The 20,635-nt window shown below is 41.0% G+C and overlaps 1 protein-coding gene across 8 annotated transcripts in view; it reads left to right on the forward strand.

Moving 5' to 3' along the window:
* The window catches only part of TNRC6B (trinucleotide repeat containing adaptor 6B), a 263,413-nt gene that overhangs the window by 115,378 nt on the left and 127,400 nt on the right, over window positions 1–20,635 (forward strand). Inside the window, exon 1 of one of the 8 annotated variants that reach the window (XM_059937016.1) lies at window positions 5,405–5,600. The exons of the other annotated variants lie outside the window; for them this stretch is intronic. Coding sequence (XP_059792999.1) covers window positions 5,596–5,600 — 5 coding nt within the window. The 5' untranslated portion in view covers window positions 5,405–5,595. Of the gene's footprint in view, window positions 1–5,404; window positions 5,601–20,635 lie in introns of those variants that run through there. 8 annotated transcript variants of the gene reach the window in all.

Genomic DNA, 20,635 nt, shown 5'->3' on the forward strand with positions numbered 1-20,635 from the left:
TAACATATTTAGTATTTTTTGCAAAGTGAGAATTATTTTCAAATGTAATGAAACCTTATAAGTGCTAAACTTAGTGAATGAAATTGTTGGGTGTTATATTCCAAGGACACTGAAGCATTTATTAATTTTTATGGTTATAATTTTCTTTTTGTATTTTGGACTTGTAAATATATTTTTTCAGGTCCCAAACATTTGCCTAGACCCTTAAAAAGCTTGTAGATCCGAGATATTAAGTGGAGACTGCGTAATGGATAAAATGGCACTGTTCACTCTCCTGCTTTAAAATTCTTTTGTGACTTTCCACCGTTCTTAACAATAACATCCTTTCTGTGGCCTGCAAGACCCAATATGATCTAGCTCCTCCTACCTCCTCGGCTTGTCTCCCACCTCTCTCCCCTGGTCACCTGACCTAGCCTCCTGATCATCCCTCTTGTTCTTTCAACACTCAAGCAATTGCTTTTCAACTCAGCTTAAATGCCCCTCCTGAGAAAAGCCTTCCCTAACCACCTGATCTGAAGTGAGCCTCTCTCAGTTTTTCCATATCCCATCAACTCTTTACTTCCTTCTCAGTGAATTTCCTTCTCCCATGAGGATATTGGCTCCATGTGGACGAGAACCTACCCTGTTTGATACTACTGTATCCGCAGCACCTAGCACAGACACAGAGAAAGCAGTTAATGCATACTTGTTGAAGAAATGAAGAGTTATGTTAATAGATTTTATAATTTACCATTCCTTGAATTGTTGGTATAAACCCTACATGGTCATAATGAATTATTCTCTTAAAACTGGTAAATTCTATTTGCTAATATTTTACTTAGGATTTTTGTGTTCGTCTTCACAAATGAAGATTGGTCTGTAGTTTTATTTTTCATAAAACGCGTCCTTAGTCCAGATGGGTATCAGATGGGTATCAGGAATATGTTAGCCTCATAGAAGAAATTAGGAAGCTTTCTCTTCTGTCTCCATAAGTTCGGGAACAGTAGAGATAACATGAAATTATCTGTTTGATAGAAGAAAACCACTTGTGCCTGACGTAGTTTCAGTGGCTAGTTCTTTGAATAATTATCTAACACATTTCTGCAATGGGTTTTTGTTGTTATTTTCATAACTTTTCTTGAGTTGACCTTGGTAATTCCTGTTTTCCTTGGCTATCATCCATTTTATTTAATCTTCAGGTTTATTGACATAAAGTTATGTATAATTCTTTCACAGTTTAAAAAAGTCCTCTCCAAATCTGTGATTATAATGTCCCATTCTCAGCCCTAATGTTAATTTATAACTTCTCTCTTATTTTTAATTGATCAGACTTTCCAAAGGATTATCCACTTTTATTTATTTATTTATTTTTAATTTTTAAAACTTAATTTTAAAATTTTATTGTTATTATTTTCATTGAAGTATAGTTGATTTACAGTATTGTGTTAGTTTCAGGTGTACAGCACAGTGATTCAGTTACAGATATGTGTGTGTGTGTATATATATATATATTCCTTTTCAGATTCTTTTCCCTTATAGGTTATTACTAAATATTGAGTATAGTTCCCTGTGCTATGCAGTAGGTCCTTGTTGGTTATCTATTTTATATATAATAGTGTGTATAAGTTAATCCCAACCTCCTAATTTATCCCTTCCCCCACTCCCCCTTTACCCTTTGGTAACTGTAAGTTTGTTTTCTTTGTCTGCGAGTCTCTTTCTGTTTTGTAAATAAGCTCATTTGTATCATTTTTTTAGATTCCATATATAAGCGATATCATATGGTATTTGTCTTTCTCTATCTGGCTTACTTCACTTAGTATGATAATCTCTAGGTCCCTCCGTGTTGCTGCAAATGGCATTATTTCATTCTTTTTTATGGCTGAGTAGTATTCTATTATATGCATATGTATACCACATCTTCTCTATCCATTCATCTGTCAATAGACATTTAGGTTGATTGGCTATTGTAAATAGTGCTGGAGTGAACATTGGGGTGCATGTATCTTTTCGAATTATGGTTTTCTCCAGGTATATACCCAGTTATTTATTTTTTAAAACAAAATTTTTTTTAAATTTTAAGTATAGTTGATTTACAGTGTTAATTTCTGCTGTACTGCAAAGTATTATACATATATTATAAACTTTTTAAAATTTATTTTTATTTATTTATTTTTCGCTGCGTTGGGTCTTCGTTGCTGCGCACGGTCTTTCTCTAGTTGCGGCAAGCGGGGGCTGCTCTTTGTTGCAGTGCGCAGGCTTCTCATTGCAGTGGCTTCTCTTGTTGCAGAGCACAGGCTCTAGGTGCGTGGGCTTCAGTAGTTGTGGCACACGGGCTCAGTAGCTGTGGCTCACAGGCTCTAGAGCGCAAGCTCAGTAGTTGTGGCTCACAGGCTTAGTTGCTCCACGGCATGTGGGATCTTCCTGGACCAGGGCTTGAACCCGTGTCCCCTGCATTGGCAGGCGGATTCATAACCACTGCACCACCAGAGAAGCCCCATATATGTAAATTTTTAAATATTCTTTTCTGTTATGGTTTATCTCGGATATTGAATATGGTTCCCTGTTGTTTATCCATTCTATATGTAATAGTTTGCATCTGCTAAACCTGAACTCCCAGTCCATCCCTTCCCTACACACCTCTCCCTTGGCAACCACAAGTCTGTTCTCTATGTCTGTGAGTCTGTTTCTGTTTTGTAGATAGGTTCATTTTAAAACAAACAAAAGTTTTTTGAATCAATAAAGATTCAGTCTACTCTTTATGATTTTATCATTGTTAATTTATTTTTTGAGTTCATTACTCATTTTTGTAGATTTTTGAGTTAAATATGTTCAGTTCATTATTTTTCAATCGTGTTTCCTCATAGAAATATTTTAGTAGTGGTTATATAGTCACCGAAGGTGCCAAGTTTGAAAGATAACACTCATTTGAGCATGTAAGTTCAGGTTTATTTGTTTTAAAAGTAAATTCATTTTTGTTACTTTGTATCCTCACCTTGTGATACAATTTAAAAACGCTGTCTAATTGTTAATATGAAAACAGTACAATAAATATAACTATATCACAAAGTCCAAAATGCCTGGAAATACAGGGGAAATAGTGCATTTATTACACTTCTTTCTTTTAGATGAACAATTGGACTAATTGTTTTAAGTTTAGAGGTATCTCACCAAGAAAAAGATTCCTGGAGGTTGAAGAAAATTGTTGATCACATCATTTGAAAATAGAACTAATATTTTGCTTTAAAATGTGTTTGTTTCTCTACTTTTTGTGCAGCTTGCTATAACACAAGGAAACACATAGTCACGTTTATATGATAATATTCTGCATGGAGGAGTGGAGACTTGGCAAAATTCAGTCTTATAAAGAAATTCTGTCCGTCACAAATTAAAACAAGGCAGCTGTACAATTTCCGTGCATTTTAACATGTTGAGCATGCTCCACATAAGTAAGCTTTCCGTAGCTCATCTGGAAGGTATTGGAAGGATAAAAATAGACTAAATGTTCAAAATTTCCATCCTTGGAGTTTCCTGCTTTTGCTTACAATCTCAATTGTCAGTTCAGGTCCTGGCTCCTACTCCACTCGGGTCTGTGCAAAGACAGTGGAAGCGTTTACGCCATAAATATTCAAGCTGCCAGATCATCTAGGCATTGGCTTCTGCCTTCCCTGAAACAGCTCCTTTCTGGTTCTTCTATCACAGTGGAAAAAGCGAAGGAGGGAGACTGTATAAGGACCCAGAAGCCAGGATGACAAAAGTGTGGGATTTAGAAAGGGTTCGTAGGATCCTTTTCAAGGAACGCTGGGCTTACAGAATCCATCAGTTCTGTGCTGGCTGGCATGTCAGATTACGCTTGGTCAGCCCAGTTCATTTGGGAGAATCACACTGTGGAATCCGAGCTTTTCTGGTTCATAGAGATAGATGGAGTCTGATAGTCACAGGGCACTTTTGCCCACTTTCTATCATTTTAGTTACTTTATTTCCTCAAGCAGTCCTTAAAACAAATAGATGGAGATGATTTTCTGGAAACTATGTGACTTTTATTCCTTGTATTTGGATAGCACATTTCCTCTGTTCAGCCCAGCACTTCTGAATGGAGGTCTAAGTCATTAATTCATTCATTTATGTACCTACTGTGTGGGGGCTAGGTAGGTGTCGGGCCTCACACAGCAGTGAAGGAAGATGTGGTATGTGTCCTTATACATACTGGGGACGACCAACTATAAGCAAGTTCTTTGACAAATAATAAATTGCAGTTATGCCCAGTGCTATGAAGAAGTAGTAAGGGAAGTTATGGGAGTGTTGAACAGGAAGGCCTGGTCTAGACGGGGAGGGTCAAGGAAAACTTTCCTGGGGTAATGACTTTTGAGATGGCAAGGATAAGATGAAACAGAACTGCTAAAAACAAAGAAGCCGAGTACAGTTTTAGGGCTGAAAGGAATCAAAGATACCGTCTACTGATGGCCAATCCTTACATTCCACAAATGAGAAAACTGAGGCCTGGAAGGTAAAGGGAGTTGCCTAACTAAGGTTACACAGCCTGTTAGCCCCGGGGGCTAGAGACGCAAACCCAGTGTGGTTTTCTTAGGTGGGTTGAAAGCAAGATGCACTGAGTCAGAAGAAGGCTCTTAGAAATGGGGGAAACCAGGTAGGTTTTAAATTTAGCGCTGACTCTAGGTCAGCTGCCGAGCTACTTCCTCAGGTGGTGGGGGAGGGGATTAAAGGTGACTCAGATCTGCCAGCTTGCTGTGCTGTAGCATAGTTTTTATTTGGGGTGCGGGGAGGAGGTACCAAACATACATACACCCGAAACAATAAATGTGGAGTTCAGTTGGGAAACCAGTCACTGTTCTGCAGCTGTCTAGCTGTGTGATTGGGATAAGTCACTTAACCTCTCTGAGTTGGCATTCACAGATTATACTTTGGTATATTTCCTTTCAGTCTTTTCCTGTGCATTTTAGGAGCTTGTTAGAGATCAGTTGTGTCCTTTATTTCACCTCAGTCTTTAAAGACGAAAGTCTCTTGTTTGGGTAAGGTGTTGTTTAAGCCCCTTTTTAAAGAGTAGTTTGCCAGCCTGTGCTTGCCCAAACATCCAGAGAATAACTGTAGCAAGTGAGCCAAGCTCCAGGATCTGTAAGAATCGTTAGCAACTGAGCACATTTCTATAAACCAATAAAGGTTTTTATATTTTGTTCATCTGTTACCCTTATGCTGTTGCCACTTTCACATTCAGTGTGTGTAGGTGGAGAGTATGAGATAACAGCGTTTCACAAATGAAAGTGAGTGGAAAAGGGCCGCTTTCCCTTTAAGGTAGTTTCAGCCCCAGTTCCCTCCCCTTTCCTGATTGACAAACCTACCCAAAGTCACATGATCCGCCTCTATTTGAAGGTCACAAAAAGCTGCTTCCTTTAGAGACAGAGGGGGAGAGAGAGAGCAAGAGGGAGAGTGAGTGTGAGAGTTAGTTCAAGCCAAAATGGCCGACAGAGTCTCTGCTGGTTTCTGAATATTTAAAATACAAAAAAACAGATAGACAAAAAGAAATCATTTTTTGGACCTTTTTTCATTTCCATTTCTACCTTGTATGCCTCAATTTGCTGGATTTAAGCACTGCTGCACTTTATGAGGTTGGTAAATATTTTCAATTTTTTAAAACCAATTGATTTATATGGATCTTGTCTAACCGTTTTCACTAGTGGTGTTGCAAATCGACATTTGTCTAGCGTGGAGACTGGCTTCAGACATTTCGTGAATCTGTGTAAATCAGACCCGTGATGTACTTTTGGTTCGGCATTTTAGAAATGGAAAAGCCTTGGTAAAATATTTGATTTTGAAGTGATTTAATTGCACTTTTAATTTATATGCAGATTTTCATCATCGTTTCTGTCTTGCAAATAAATGAAGCTGCGAGTATTTGGAAATTTGATATTTAGAAAGAGGTTTTTTTAAAAAACACAGACCTCTCCCTGCCCCCTTAAATCTGCTGCAAAAATTTGCATAAATATAAATGGGTTTGCATTCTTTCGGCTGCTAAGGCCGACAAAGGATCTGGGAGGGCAAGCACTACCACGGGAAAACCTTTTTCTTTTTTTCTTTTTTTTTTAAAGCTAGGCCGTCCTTCCTAGAGAGATGTAAAACCTAAAATAAGACCTGATCCATTTTAAACATCAGGCTGGGGGCGAGTGAACACCAGGAGGTTTGGGGTTTGTAGATTCCCCTGCTTGAAAACCTCCCAAGCAATGTGTGGATCACCCCTCTCCTCCGCGCGCGCTCATTTGCACTGGGTCTCTGTGTGTGTTCTCAAATATGCAGCCAGATGCGCTTTTATTTTGATTGTGGTTCGAACCAAATGGTGGGACTATCTTGTAAACATGGTGTTTTAAAGGGTATAAACAGCTATTCCTCCCGATTAGGAATTATTTCTTTATCAGTTTCTCCCTGTGGATTGGCCTTATTCGTTTCTCATAGATTACAATTTCCGTTTAATCTTACACAGATGAACTGGGCTTTTCAGCACAAAAAAGTTGCCTGTTTTAGCCACGTATCCATTGTGAAGTGGTCGTATTGGGTCACCTAAATAAGTAGCTGTACGTGTTACCCCTGAAACTGTGTGTGCAGTGCACTGAAGTTAAATTCCATTACTCCTAATGCAGGATTCTAGAAAGCCTGGGAACAGGGAGGGAAGAAGGCTGAAAACTTGCTTTCTCAGAGCCACCTCCCCCTATCATTGTGAGAGTGTGATGTAATGCTTCTCGGTCTGGTGGGCTGAAAGGATCGTAGTTTTGATGCGGCGGGTAAATTGACCCCCCCCCGGGGAAATTCCCCCCCCCGCCCCCCCCAGCACATCCCTGGCTCTGCGAGGCCTTGTTTTCTTTTTTTTTTTCTTCCTAATTTGTATCCTCCTGATTTATGCTTTAGCATATTGGCATGAGAAACAGACTATTTTTCTAAATCTGTTACATAGTTTAGAAAGGGCATTTAAAATATGCAAATAGGTTGAATTGTCATATCCCTATCATTAAATATGTAGACTTGGATTAAAGCTAATTAAGCATAAATGGAATAATTTTGATCAGAAGTGAGCAGTGGCTTTTTTTGGCTGTTGTTATTTCCTCTTTAATTAATCTAATTATAAGATGTTTGCTGGACCTGAAAGTGTTAAAAAAAAAAATGGAAAAAAAAAATGCTGGACCATTTTGAAAATTTGACAGTCTGGAAGAGGGTGTGTAGTGCTTTCAAAAGCTTTATTCACTGTTAAAATGGATTGGCCTCTTGTGCTGAAAATGGCCTGTTTCTTTGGGCCAATTGTGTGTAGATGAAGGGACTTTCATGCTAATTTAACAAAAAGACTTTCCATTTGAATTCATGAAGATAATTAAAGTTCTCTGTCTCTAAAGAGCAAGTATTTTATTATTTTTCTAAAATTAATGTTGTTATTATATTAGCAGTGGAAATGAGTAGAGAAGTGACGGTTTAAATTCAGTGTAAATTTTTTTGGTGGTGTAAGTTCAGCTTTTGTGTAAGAGGGATTGGAAACATTACAGTCAGGAGGTAATCTGGAACAAATTTGTCTCTTAAAAATTTTTTTTACAGCTTGAATTTAAAGGAAAAGACAGAAATTACCATAGTGATAGGGAGTGTTGCTTTGTGGTAGACCTAAGGAAAATTAGAGCTCTGATTTTTGTTGTTGTTTTTTCTGAAAATGAAAGCTCTTGTTTGGGGCTTTACTTGTTAGATGATTCATTTTACGCCCATTTCCTAAGTTGGCCTTACAGAAGAAGAATGAGAAGAACCTAAGCTTTCCATGTTTTGCCATTAGCTTGTTTTTGTGGACTGTAAACATGTGAATAGCAGTTTAATTCAGTTTGCAGAGCGGAGGGACCAGAAGCAGGGTGCCTGCTCTCTTAGGCAAGAAGGAGAATGATATAATGAACATTAACAGAATGCCATCTGATTCTTTGAAATGTTTTGGTAAATATTCTTCTCTCCTAGACAGGTTGAGAAGTGCGATAAATAAGACCTGGTTTCACGTATGTTAGGCATTATGGCTCTGATGAGTTTCAGAAGCTCAGCTGCCATTTTGGATCTAAGTTCCTGCGGGGCCAGTCCTTATGGCACACCAAACTATGGGAATTCAGGAGCAAATAAAAATGAGTAATAAATCAAGTGTGCAGATGGGTGGTATTTGTGCCTTTTGTTGAAGTTTTCTTTCTGTTGGTAGCGTGAAATGAATCTAAAAACTTTAGAGATGTGGCTGATGTTATGAACAGCAAAACCCCAGGGATATTAGAACTTGCATGTTGTGGTTTTTAAAAATGAGACGGTGTATGCAGAGGAAGTTTCTTACTGGAGAAAAATAATATAATCCTCACTAAAGTCTCCCCACCCCCAATGCTGGGTCTACTTGTGATATTACAGTAATGTCATTATTCACAAGGCTACTCTGTCTCAGAAAGAATTGTCACAGATTCATTATTAAGATTTTACTGAAACATCACAAAAATTGATAGCGCCTATTATCAGAAGTGGTATCTTATTTTTAAACTGTTTTTCAGTCCTTCCATCTGTGTGCCAGAAAGGAAGCATTGGCATCTTTGGTATATGGCGCAGACTCAACCCTGTTGTTCAGCTTTGAATGGCCATTTGTTATTCTCTGTCGCCACTGGGACAGTTCTTTAAAAATCAACTTCTAAAAATTGAAGCAGAGACTTCTAAGGCTTTTACAGCTCTTAAAACTACAAAGAGACACAGAAAGAGTGATATGTGATGATGAGACCTTCAGGTTCTGCAGAGCAGGCCCCAGCAGATAACAGTAGGAAGGGGTGGGCCTCACCCTACCCAGTTGCCCCAGAACTGAAAAGTTTTGGAGAAATTTAATTTTTACAACTCAGTATAATCATTGACCTTCTGCCGTTTAAATTGGACAAGGCCCTGAGGCAACACAGGTGAATATGCTTTGTCCCTCCCCTCAAGGAGTACCCATCTAGCGAGGGAGATACCCAGGTAAAGAACCAGTGGCTTTACCTTGGTGCTATGTGTGCAACAGTTAGAACAAGTACCTGGTACATAAGTAGCCTGAGTATCTGCATTAGGAGAACCCTTATTTAAAGAAGCCAAATAATTACTCCTTATTAATTTTTAATTATCATTTGGATATTAGATTTTCTTTAAGTGGAACTTGGAAGTTAAAGGTGGGGTTTCTGATCATTGGCTGGGGAGTGGGGCAGCCTATGCTAATTGTTTCCTAGTACAGTATTGTTCAAGGGTTTACACTAATCTGACTTCCCTCACCTGCTTCTTGTGATTAAGACTTGTGGTGGAGTGGGTGGGGTGAATTGAAGCCACTTGGCCTGAAAAGGGATTTAACCCGCGATGGTGACGTTTTAACATGTTTTCCTTTCTTTCTTCAAATATTCAGCAATCATTTATTATGCCAGGTGCTGGTGTAGGTGCAGGGGGCGCTAAGAATTAATTTGGTCAGCCCATCGCCCTGAACAACCACCGGTTCATGTGGAAATATTTGCCACCTGATGACTGTCTAACCTACTGCTTTGGGTTATGACTAGGATAACGCTATAGTTCTTTCACCTGATGGTCTCCTTACTGATACTCAGGGAATGAATGGTAAGTTTTTGCTTCTGGTAGTTCTAGAGACTTCGATTTAAGGTTTGACGAGATAGTCACTTTATCCTTTTTTTTTTTTTTTCAGGCCTGCAAAATTATCTTTTAAATTATCTCTGAGAACCTTGCAACTTAAGTTGCCTCCCTAGTTACTCTATCCTATCCCTCAGTTTTACTTTTTTTATGCCCCTTAATTGTGTCAGTGTCTGAAATCACATTATTTGTGTGTGGTACGTCACTCCCCACAAACCAAAGCAGACTTCAGTGTTTTGCTTATTGCTCAATCCTCAGCATCTAGAATAGGGCTTAGCACAAGTAAGTGCTCAATAAAAATGTGTTTGAATTAGACCTGAGTGTAAGGTCACCAGGACCAGCTATGTGACCATAAGCCCCTGTTTCTTAATCGGTAAAATGGGAATAATACGTTGTTGGGAAGGAGAAGGGAAATGCTGTATGAAGGGACCAGCACCTAGTCTCGTTGCTCAGTGTTTCCTTCCCCTTTGCTCTCTCTCTGTTAAGTAAACCAGAAAGGCTTTTACGGCCCCACAGATGCCTTGATCCTCTCACGGCTCCCAGGATCGTGAAGCGCTGCACTGATTGCTCGGAGCTCCAGCCTGGATGAGGACAGGAGCAGCGCTGAGCCTTTTCTTTTATTCAAGTCCCTACATTCCTATGGTCTGAGGTCGTCTCCCTGCTCTCCAGTTCCCTTCAGGCTCTGCCTCTGTGGTGTATCCACATTTGCTTGGCTGCTTTTCATACATTCTGTGTTTTGCATTAAAAGGTTCTCAACGGTTTCAGATGAATTGGTCTTAAAGTTTACAAGGCAAAGGAGAACATAAAATACAGTGTTTTTTCCTTCATTTTCATTGTTCTGAGCCTGCACATGTAGACTCTATTTCACCAAACTGGTAATAGTTTTGACTCAAAAGACAGATAAAATTAAAATTTAGGTCAATTGCCCACTTTATACAATGCTGTTGAATTAATATAGATGACAAATAGCTTTCATTCATTGACCTTGGACTGGAATTTGTTTCAGAGAAAAACAAAATTTTTATCTGTTCATTCATTACAAATAATTATTTGAATACCTGTTACCTGCCGGACATTGGGATAAGAGCTAGCATAGGAGTAGTAGGAAGATTTTTTTCCAGGTACCATTTTTTTCCAGGTACCAGGTACCAGTAGTAGGAAGATTTTTTTCCAGGCTGAAGTTAGAAAGAATATAAATTCAAGGAGCCTGGCCAGTCCTCAGGGTGTTGGGTGATTACAAAAGAGGGACACCCAACCCAAATAGAGGGACCAGCTTATGCAAGGGCCCTGAGGCAAGAGAGGACTTCAGCATATTTGGAGAACTGTATGTAGAGTACTTGGACATGGTTGGAGCATGATGTGTGTAAGAGAAAAGATAATCTGGGAAATGAGAAGTGAAACTGAAAAGGTAAACACTGGTGAGATGCGGAAGAGTCTATAAGTCATGTTTGGAAGTCTTTATCCCAAGAACAATTAAAGGGTTTTCAGCAGGAATTTCACCTGATCAGATTGAATTTTTGAAAGATATGCCCTAGTTGGACTGTAGAAAATGGCTGGAGGATTGAGTATAAGACCAGATGGTATTGCAGTAATCTCAGGTGATGGTGGCGTGGGCTGACAAAAGAGCTGGGAAGAAGTGGATAAATCCAGAGACATTTACGAAGATGATTTCACAGAACCTGATCATTGAGGGTTAGGGTTGGCGAAATAAAAGATGACACCTCTGTCTCTGGCCTGGCCTGCTGATGGATGGTGGTACCATTCACGGAGTTAGGGTCCATTTAGATGAGAGACACATGTGGGATTGAGAAAATGAGTTCAGTTTTGGAGTAGTTTAATCTTGGGACATCTAAATGAAGGTCTGGAGTAATTAGATACCTGGTTGGAGATAAAGATTTGAGAGTCATCAGTGGTCCCAACTTTACCAAGATTTTCCTTTTTTTTTTTTTTAAAAAAAATTATTTATTTATTTTTATTTATTTATTTATGGCTGTGCTGGGTCTTCGTTTCTGTGCGAGGGCTTTCTCTAGTTGCGGCAAGTGGGGGCCACTCTTCATCGCGGTGCGCGGGCCTCTCACTATCACGGCCTCTCTTGTTGCGGAGCACATGCTCCAGACACGCAGGCTCAGTAATTGTGGCTCACGGGCCTAGTTGCTCTGCGGCATGTGGGATCTTCCCAGACCAGGGCTCGAACCCGTGTCCCCTGCATTGGCAGGCAGATTCTCAACCACTGCGCCACCAGGGAAGCCCAAGATTTTCCTTTTTAAGTTGATTTCTTTGGTAAGATGTCCAGAAATGGCAATGTGCAGTGCAAGTTCTATTGGGTACTGATAAAAGAACACTATTTTATAAAGAGGGTAAGACCACAGATGTACTCCCATTACTACAGTGGTCACCATTAGAAATACAAAAGGAGTTTGAGGGAGGAGAAAGGCTAATTTTGGCTGGGTTGATCAGAGAAGTCTTTATATGAGGACCTTTTATTTGAGCTGAGCCTTAAATATTGGGCAGAATTGTGAAGAGCAGACATGAGGGCAGAGCATTGTAGCTGGAGGGTTAGTTGTGTTCAGAGGGGATTGAAGGGAGTTTGGATGGGAGAGCTGGGACGCCTGCTGAGTAGTTTGGATTGCCATGGCAGATAGTGGGGGTCTGTTGAAAGTCTGATGGCAATGTGATCAGTGCGGTATTTTGAGAATATTAGTATGGCAGTGAGGCAGAGGAGGACTCGGGGTGGTGGGACTGGGAGAGGGCAGGACTGAGGGGAGAATTGAGATAGGCAGGCCAAGCAGGAGGCCTGTTATGAAAGGGCCTGCCATAAGACTATGGCAGTGGGGCTAGAAGAGGGACCAGGGACTCCAGATTTTCAAGGTGAATGACGGGAATCCAGCAGAAATGAAGATGAGGAATTCCAGGTCAGGCATACTGAGTTTAAGGAGCTGGTGGGATTTCCAGATGGAACTGGTTAGCAGGCAGCTGGCAATGTGGAGCTGACGCTTGAGAAAGAGGTCAGAAGTGGAGATAAAGAATTGGAAGTCATCCACGTAGAAGTGATAGTTGAAGCTGAGAGGAGATGAGGTCACCATGGGTGCAGAGAATGGAAAAGAGAACTGAGAATGGGGCCTTGGGGACAGGCAGAGAAAGAGGACCTGGGAAAGGATTAAAGAAAGGTGCTTGTGCGGGACAGTCGTGAGTCACTGAAGATGAGGGAAGGACTTCTGAATCTCAGATGCCGTCAGCAGGTTTTGATGCCACACAGGAAGAACAGTATTTGGTTATGGCAACGTCCCCGAACCTGGTGTTGGAAGGTGTTCTGGTGGGAAAGGTTTGGGAATCATTACGTTATGCCAGCACCATTCAGTAGAAATAGAATGTGAGCCATGTGTTATTTTACATTTTCCAGGAGTCACATTAAAAAAAAACGGGGGAATTCCCTGGCGGTCCAGTGGTTAGGACTCAGTGCTTTCATTGCTAAGGGCCTGGGTTCAACGGGGAACTAAGATCCCGCAAGCCATGCGGAGCAGCCATAAAGAAAAAAAAAGAAGAAAACAGGTGAAATTAATTTTAATAATATATATTTTATTTAACCCAATATGTACAAAAAGTTAATTCAACATGCAACAGATTTTAAAATATTAATGAGATATTTGACATTCTTTTTTTTCATACTAAGTTTTCAAAATCTGGTGTGTGTTTTATAATACATTTCAGTTTGAATGTGAAATTTTATTGGACATGCTTGATCTGTATTTAGATTTGATAAATTTTACAGTTGAAAAAGTACATTCATGTACCCAAGTTTTTTCAAACATACAAAAGTTTTCTAGTAATAGAAGTAAGTTATCAATCAAAAAAAAAATTTTTTTTTTTTTTTTTTTTTTTTTGGCTGCGCCATGTGGCTTGCGGAATTTCAGTTCCCCAACCAGGGACTGAACCCGGGCCACGGCAGTGAAAGCCCAGAATCCTAACCACTAGGCCACCAGAGAACTCCCTTAAAATTTAAATTAATTAAAACTAAGATACATTTAAAAATTCAGTTTCTCAGTCACAGTAGCCTCATTAAAAGTTCACACTAGCCATGTGTGGCTACGAAATTGGACAGGGAGGGTTTATGCAGAGTAAGATAGGCTGCTTGCAGCTAATGGGCACTTTGGAAATAGCCAGAGTCACAAAGCATTTTTCCCATCACAAAGCATTTCACAGGATTGGTGTTAGAACACATGTGGGCTTATGCTAATGAAATTTTTAGAATTGAAGGGGTCAGATCCTAATTTTGCTTGTGAGGAGATGAACTTTTTATGCATAGATTCTAAAATTTAAAACAGGAATTTAAAAAATTGTTTTGGCTAAGGTCAGCTGGATGGTACATTGGTAGAAGTTCTTAAGCATAACCAATTTGTGTCCAGTTTCAGTAATGCTAGGTACAGAGATTTAGTTGGAGGGTGGGAGCACTCCCTCCCCCTTTTTGAACTCTGTGGGGTCAGTGAGAGGCCGGGCTTCAGGTGGGGAGGTGACATTAGGATTCCAGTGTTCTCAGAAGCTTTCAGTCAGTGGTCCCAGCCTTCTTGCATGAGGGGGAAAGGGTGCCAAAGGGCTAATTATTTTGTGCTTGAATCTCGCTTCTTTTTGGCAACCTGCAGGCTGTTTGGCCATAGACTATTATACTCATTTTGTATTTCTTGACATCCTGGGCCAATATAATATTTACTAAATATGGGTGGTTTATAAAAAAGCAGGTTCAAAGATTTTTATTTAATGATCTCATTGATTTATATTGCTTTGTAGTTGCTAACTAGACCTTCTGAATAATAACCTGTAAAGATAGAAATGATCTTGAGTTGTGCTTGGAACCAAACCTTGTTCACACTGGAAAGTTAAGCGTTTCTTTTGAGTTGGTGCACAATTCCATTTCGGTGGGCATAGAGGACCTTATTTTTCTATGAAGTATAAGAGTTTGGGGTGTCAGTTATTCTGTGAAGTCTTCTTTTTGTTTTTTAAATCAATATGGAAATTAATTCCTTACATTTTTGTTTTCCTTTAGAAGTGCATTTTGGTTATCCATGCCTTTGTAAAACACCAGACTGTGTAGTGGTGGGCTTATGTAATGCCCTTTAATGGCTTAAAAAGAGACCTAGCACAAGGTTCCTTGCCCCCCTCTCAGGAGCCCAGAGCAGTGAGTCTTGTGCCTCTCGGTGCCATTCTTTTTTTTTTAACCCCTTGCTTGCATAAAATAATTGCTGTTCTTTTTATGCCAAGAAGTTCCTATTTATAAGCTGAAGTTAGACAGCTAATTGGGTAGCTTAGAACAGTGGCTTTCAAACTTTTTGATTGGATCTACACTAAGCAATAAATTTGATTGAGGCCCTGTACATACATGAAGTATACACTGAAGCAAAAGTATTTATATTTACTTTCTGATACTACGTCATATATTCTATCCTGATATAGGCTACTCAAGTCCATTTTGTAAAACAAAACCAAAACCAAAAGAGCTGATCCCAACCACTGAAATGATTTAATGATCCACTCTGGGTTGTTTCACTGAGGTTTAAAGAATTTTTAAGGAACCACTCGTGGGTTGCCATATTCCAGGACATGATCCCCAGTTTTTCTGGTTTTGAGAATCAAATTTATCAGTCCACTCAGTTGCCATACCAACCAAATTCATAAGCGATTTTAAAAAATGTTTATTTGCGGGACTTCCCTGTCGGTCCAGTGGTTAAGACTCCGCTTCCAATGCAGGGGGCGTGGGTTCGATCCTGGTCAGGGAACTAAGATACCACATGCTGCCTGGAGCGGCCAGAAGATTTGGGGGGGAAAAAAAAAAAAGAAGTTAATTTGCTACTTCAACATGTAGGAGATGAACATTTTTGATGACCAGAATGTTGTCCTCCCTATCCAGAGCTTTCCATTTGGATCAAAAGGAGTTGGCCATCCGTATTGAGGAATGGAGATATACATGCATGTTTTCCCCCTAGATTTTAGAGAAACTGAAGTAGAAAAACCCTATTACCAGATTATGTAACTTTCTCTCAGGAAAGCCCCACAGAAAACACTGCCATACTTTCTTTTTTGGAGGGGTTGAGGGTGGGGTGATTCCCTGCCCCATTTCCAGGTTTCAGGAAGACACACTTCCACTAATTAACATATTCTGTTTTTAGACACACTTCAGTAGATTTGATTAATTCAGCATTTCCTACTGTTTGTCAGGGTGCTAACAGGTTTGTCTGGAAAACAAAAAAAAAGTTCCTTTCCTGGATTAAACTGATCTTTGCTTACTACAAGGACTTAAGAGTCTTTAAGATGCTAATATGTGTTGGGAATCTTAAGTGTTGTGTATATATAAAATCTTAAAGTCCCAGGTTTTTATTTTTGTTTTTTAGGCACAATTTGGGGAAATGCATGGTGTGCTTTCCATTTTAATTATTCCTTTCTAGAACTACATTCTAGACAAGTAAGCTGGATTTGGCTATTTCCCAAGTCTCTTCAGACACTTTAACATGGTGGTTCCCAGACAGACGTAGGTTTCAGGGAACTGTAACATTGCAAAAGCAATATTAGGGTCCATCATGAGTTATCAGTTTTAAATATGCCAAGTAAAGGCATTTTAAAAAACCCACTATTTACTACCACCATTTCAAAGAAAAGGCATTTTGACAAAAGAGTAGAATGGACAGTCTCAGAATAAGAAACATTACTCAGTTGATTGTAGCTTCGTGAAAACTATTACATACAGAATATAGATCAGCACAGGTACTAAAGTTTTCAGTGTTTGGGAACCACCCTAATTATAGCCCATCTCTTAGCATGTATTACAGTTAACTATGTGCTTGCTGGTTTTATTAGCCTCACTCATAGGAATAAACCTTACTTCAAGTTCTGGAACTACCTTCCTTCATATTTATTGACAATGATGGTCATTGTGTGACAGTGACTCACTTTTAAAAAAATTACTTTGCTCCCTCTGAAAATACTGCAAGCAGGTAACCATTCTACTTTAACATACGAAAAAAAGAAAAAACGAACCAACTCCATTAGGTGCTGAGCAATTGTAGAATCTAGAATAATAATCAAAACCTATTCCAAAGTTTATCTGATTTAATGAGGTATACAGTTGACCCTTGAACAATGCCAGAGTTAGGGGCGCCAACCCTCTGCGCAGTTGAAAATCCGAGTGTAACTTTACAGTCAGCCCTTCGTATCCACAGTTCTGCATCTGCGGATTCAACCAACTGTTAAGTATTTACTCTTGAAAAAAATCCATGTATAAGTGGACACGCACAGTTCAAACACTGTCTGTTCAAGAGCCAACTGTATAGTCGTGGTGATTTTGTAAAAGTGGCAAGTAGGTCACAGAACTAAATAATATTACTTATGTACATTTTTGCCAGCCTGTTGGCTCTCAGTGAGGTGTAAATAATGGCCATGGCAGGTTTTTTGTCATATTATGTACGTTTTTATTTTTATGTCCACCATCCCACTCTCACATTTTAAATGACAAAGACCTTAAATCTGGCAACTGCACATCAAATGTCCCCTCTGTCTGTCTTCAGCGAGAGAAAGTGCTCTTTAGATGCAGTTTACTCCTTTTATCAAGGGGCCCATGGCCAGCAGCTCACTGGCCTGCCCTGCTGTGATAATGCTGTCAGCTGGCTGTGGGACTGGCTGCCCCAGCGAGTGCTTTGACTCTTCATCCTCAGAATCCTGGGGCCAAGAGAGGAGGAGGGGAGTGGTTGGGGTTAGCACTGTAGGTAGGGTCTTTGGAAGCAGTAACAGGCTGGGTAGACTTGAGTGAGCAGGATATACTCTATGTCCTGTGTACTTGGAAAAATTTGTTTATTACCTAAGTATTTATGCCTCAGGCACTATACAGTGTTGGGAATAGTACAAGATAAAAAGACCTGGCTTTTATCTTTGGAACTCAACCAGTAATGTGAGGCTGCCTGTAATAAAGACAGAGGTATGATGCCAAGGGATCCTGGAGGTTGGAGGCAGAGCCCTAGGGAATTGGGGAAGTCTTCACCATCGAGGAAACATTTGAACTTATTTATTTATTTTTTGGCTGCCTTGGGTCTTCATTGCCACACACGGGCTTTCTCTAGTTGCAGCAAGCGGGGCTGCTCTTTGTTGCAGAGCACGGGCTCTAGAGCACAGTCTCAGTAGCCATGGCGCATGGGCTTAGTTACTCCGCGGCATGTGGGATCTTCCCGGACCGGGGCTCAAACCCGTGTCCCCTGCATCAGCAGGCTGATTGTTAACCACTGCGCCGCCAGGGAAGTCCCTGAACTGAGTCTTAAAGGGAAATTAGGAGTTGCTTGGTGAAGGGGATGGTGAGTAGATCGGGGTGATATAACATAGTGGTTAAGAACTGAGGTTCTGAAGTCAGGACAGTTGTGTGGTTAGGTCAGCCCAGTGTCGGGCAAGTAATATCTGTGTGCCTCAGCTTTCTCACTGGTAAAATGGGGAATAATAATAGTAATAGTACCTGGAATCAGTGTTAGCTACTGTTTTCATAAAAGTTATGCTAGCATTTCAGGCAGAGGAAGTGACATAAACAAGGGAGGATTTAGGGGGCGGGGGCATGTGGGAAATGGTGAGGTGTTAGTGGGACGCAAGTGCAGGCTGCCTGGAGGAGAGGGGAAGGGCTGTCTGGGTTTTGTGTTCTAAGGAATTTGAATTTTATTCTGCAGAAAGCAGTTTTTAAAACAACTTGCTTCAGTTGATCTCCATATTGAGAATCTGATACTGGAGGAGAGATAAGGGGCAATCAAAGCAAGAGAAGTGATTGGAGAATGTAAATTAAGTCAGTGACAGTAAAGATGGAAAGACTAGATTTTAGAAAAACTTGTGAAATGAAATCCATCGGATGTGAGAAAGGAGGAAGAGTTGTGGACAGGCCCTTGGCTGGCTGAATGGATGATGCCAGGAGTTGGGATGGGCATTTGGTGGGTGGAGCAGAGGTTTTGAGTTTGTAAAAGTGTGAGGATGGGGGCTAACAGGCTGTGTGTTTGCTTTGGATACGTTTTAGATGTTTGCAGGACATTTACTATAACTTGGCAGGTGGAAATGAGGGCCTGGAGCTCGAGAGAAGTTGGGAGCCATCCATTTAGATCTAGAGATGGTCATCTAGGCCATGGTTGTGACGGCGCTCTCTTAACAGATGGTCAGAGGCGTGGGATGAAAACAGGAAAAAGGGTGGTGCAAGAAAAACCCAGGCAGGAAGGAGTTTAGGGAAGTAAAGGATAGTTATCAGGGCTGGTGCCCCAGGGGGTCAGCTGAGATAAGCCCTGGATGTGGGCAGTTAGGTTTGGCCTTTAGGAGCTCAGTGCAGGGGCTTCCCTGGTGGCGCAGTGGTTGAGAGTCTGCCTGCCAATGCAGGGGACACGGGTTCAAGCCCTGGTCTGGGAAGATCCCACATGCCGCGGAGTAACTAGGCCCGTGAGCCACAATTACTGAGCCTGCGCGTCTGGAGCCTGTGCTCCGCAACAAGAGAGGCCGCGATAATGAGAGGCCTGCGCACCTCGATGAAGAGTGGACCCCACTTGCCACAACTAGAGAAAGCCCTCGCACAGAAACGAAGACCCAACACAGCCATTAATTAATTAATTAATTAATTAAATAAAAAAGGAGCTCAGTGCAACGCGTTCAGGGCTCCACTGAGGTCCAGCACGTTGTTCATCCTGCTTGCTGCTGTCTGTCACATTGGGAAGCCTCCCTGTGGGTTTTCGGGTTTCTCTCTGTCACTACGGTGAGCAGCTCTAGGACAGGAACTAGTCGTGCTCACCTCTGTAACTCCAGCACCTGACCTCACACACACACACACACACACACACACACACACACACACACGCAGAGCGAGTGCTCAGTGAGCATTTGCTGAATGAATAAATGAATCAAGGATGACTTGAATTAACTCAACAAATATTTATTGAGTGCCTTGTGTGTTTCAGGAGCTATGCTAGTCTCTAGGGATAAAGCAGTAAGAAAATAGATAAAATCCCTACGCTCGTGGGGCTTATATTCTAAAGCATGAATCAGAAGGCTAAGGGGAAGGAACAAGCCGAGACTTAACTGTCGAAGGTACGAGGATGAGCTCTGTAGCCTCACCATCCATGAACTGAGCCTGGCACCCAGGAGGCATTCGATACAGCTGGGTGGCTTGAACAGGGGAGAGAGAGGGTTTGAAGAGAACTGAGGTGTGGGAAGAGATTTGCTGCCTAGATGACAGGTTAGCCTTGGAGAGGCTAAGAGGGAAGAGTAAATTTGGAAATGGAGAGAAGGATATTTGAGGGAGTTGCCTCTGGGAGACATTCCCCTCTCAATGGGTGGCATTCCTCGCTGTAAAACAGGAGATGAAGTCTGAGTGGAAAAGGACTACAGGAAGAGCCATCTACCAGCTCTACAGGCTTAGCTGAGAGAGGAGATCCTTTCTTTGTAATTGCAGTGATCTGAGGCCATGCAGGCTCTTTCCAGCAAAGCAAGGTGAAGAACGTGGTGAGTTGGGGTTCATCTGAGGCTGAGTGAGGATTGGCCTGGGTAGGTAGTGTGGGGTAGCCAGGGGTTGAAGTCTTCAGGGAATGCTGGTGAATGTTCATGGGAGTCCAGGCTGGGTTGGGAATAAGATAAGTCCAGGGTCAGGCAAATGACCTGAAAGAATATGGAAAGAAAGGGTTTGGGTTGGAGGAGGCGAGAACTTATACATTAGAAGGGAAAGACAGTGTTACTTCCTGTGTGCTTCCTATAATGCTGTTCTAAGTGCTGTATATATGTTAACATTTATTCTTCATGACGACCCCATGAGCTAACTGTGGAGAGGTTAAGTATCTTGCCCAAGGCTGCTGAATTTGTGTGCTTGAGCACTAAGCCCTACTGCCTTGGGAAGAAACCAGACGCAAGAGCTTCTCCCAGGCCAAGTAGCTTCACAGTAACTTCCTGAAGTATCTGAGCCATCCTTCCCTTCTAGCAGAAATATTTGGGGTGGCATGGAAGGGACCTGTGAACTGTCCCCTCC

Source organism: Balaenoptera ricei, chromosome 10 (assembly GCF_028023285.1).
Source record: "Balaenoptera ricei isolate mBalRic1 chromosome 10, mBalRic1.hap2, whole genome shotgun sequence".
NCBI lineage: Eukaryota > Metazoa > Chordata > Mammalia > Artiodactyla > Balaenopteridae > Balaenoptera > Balaenoptera ricei.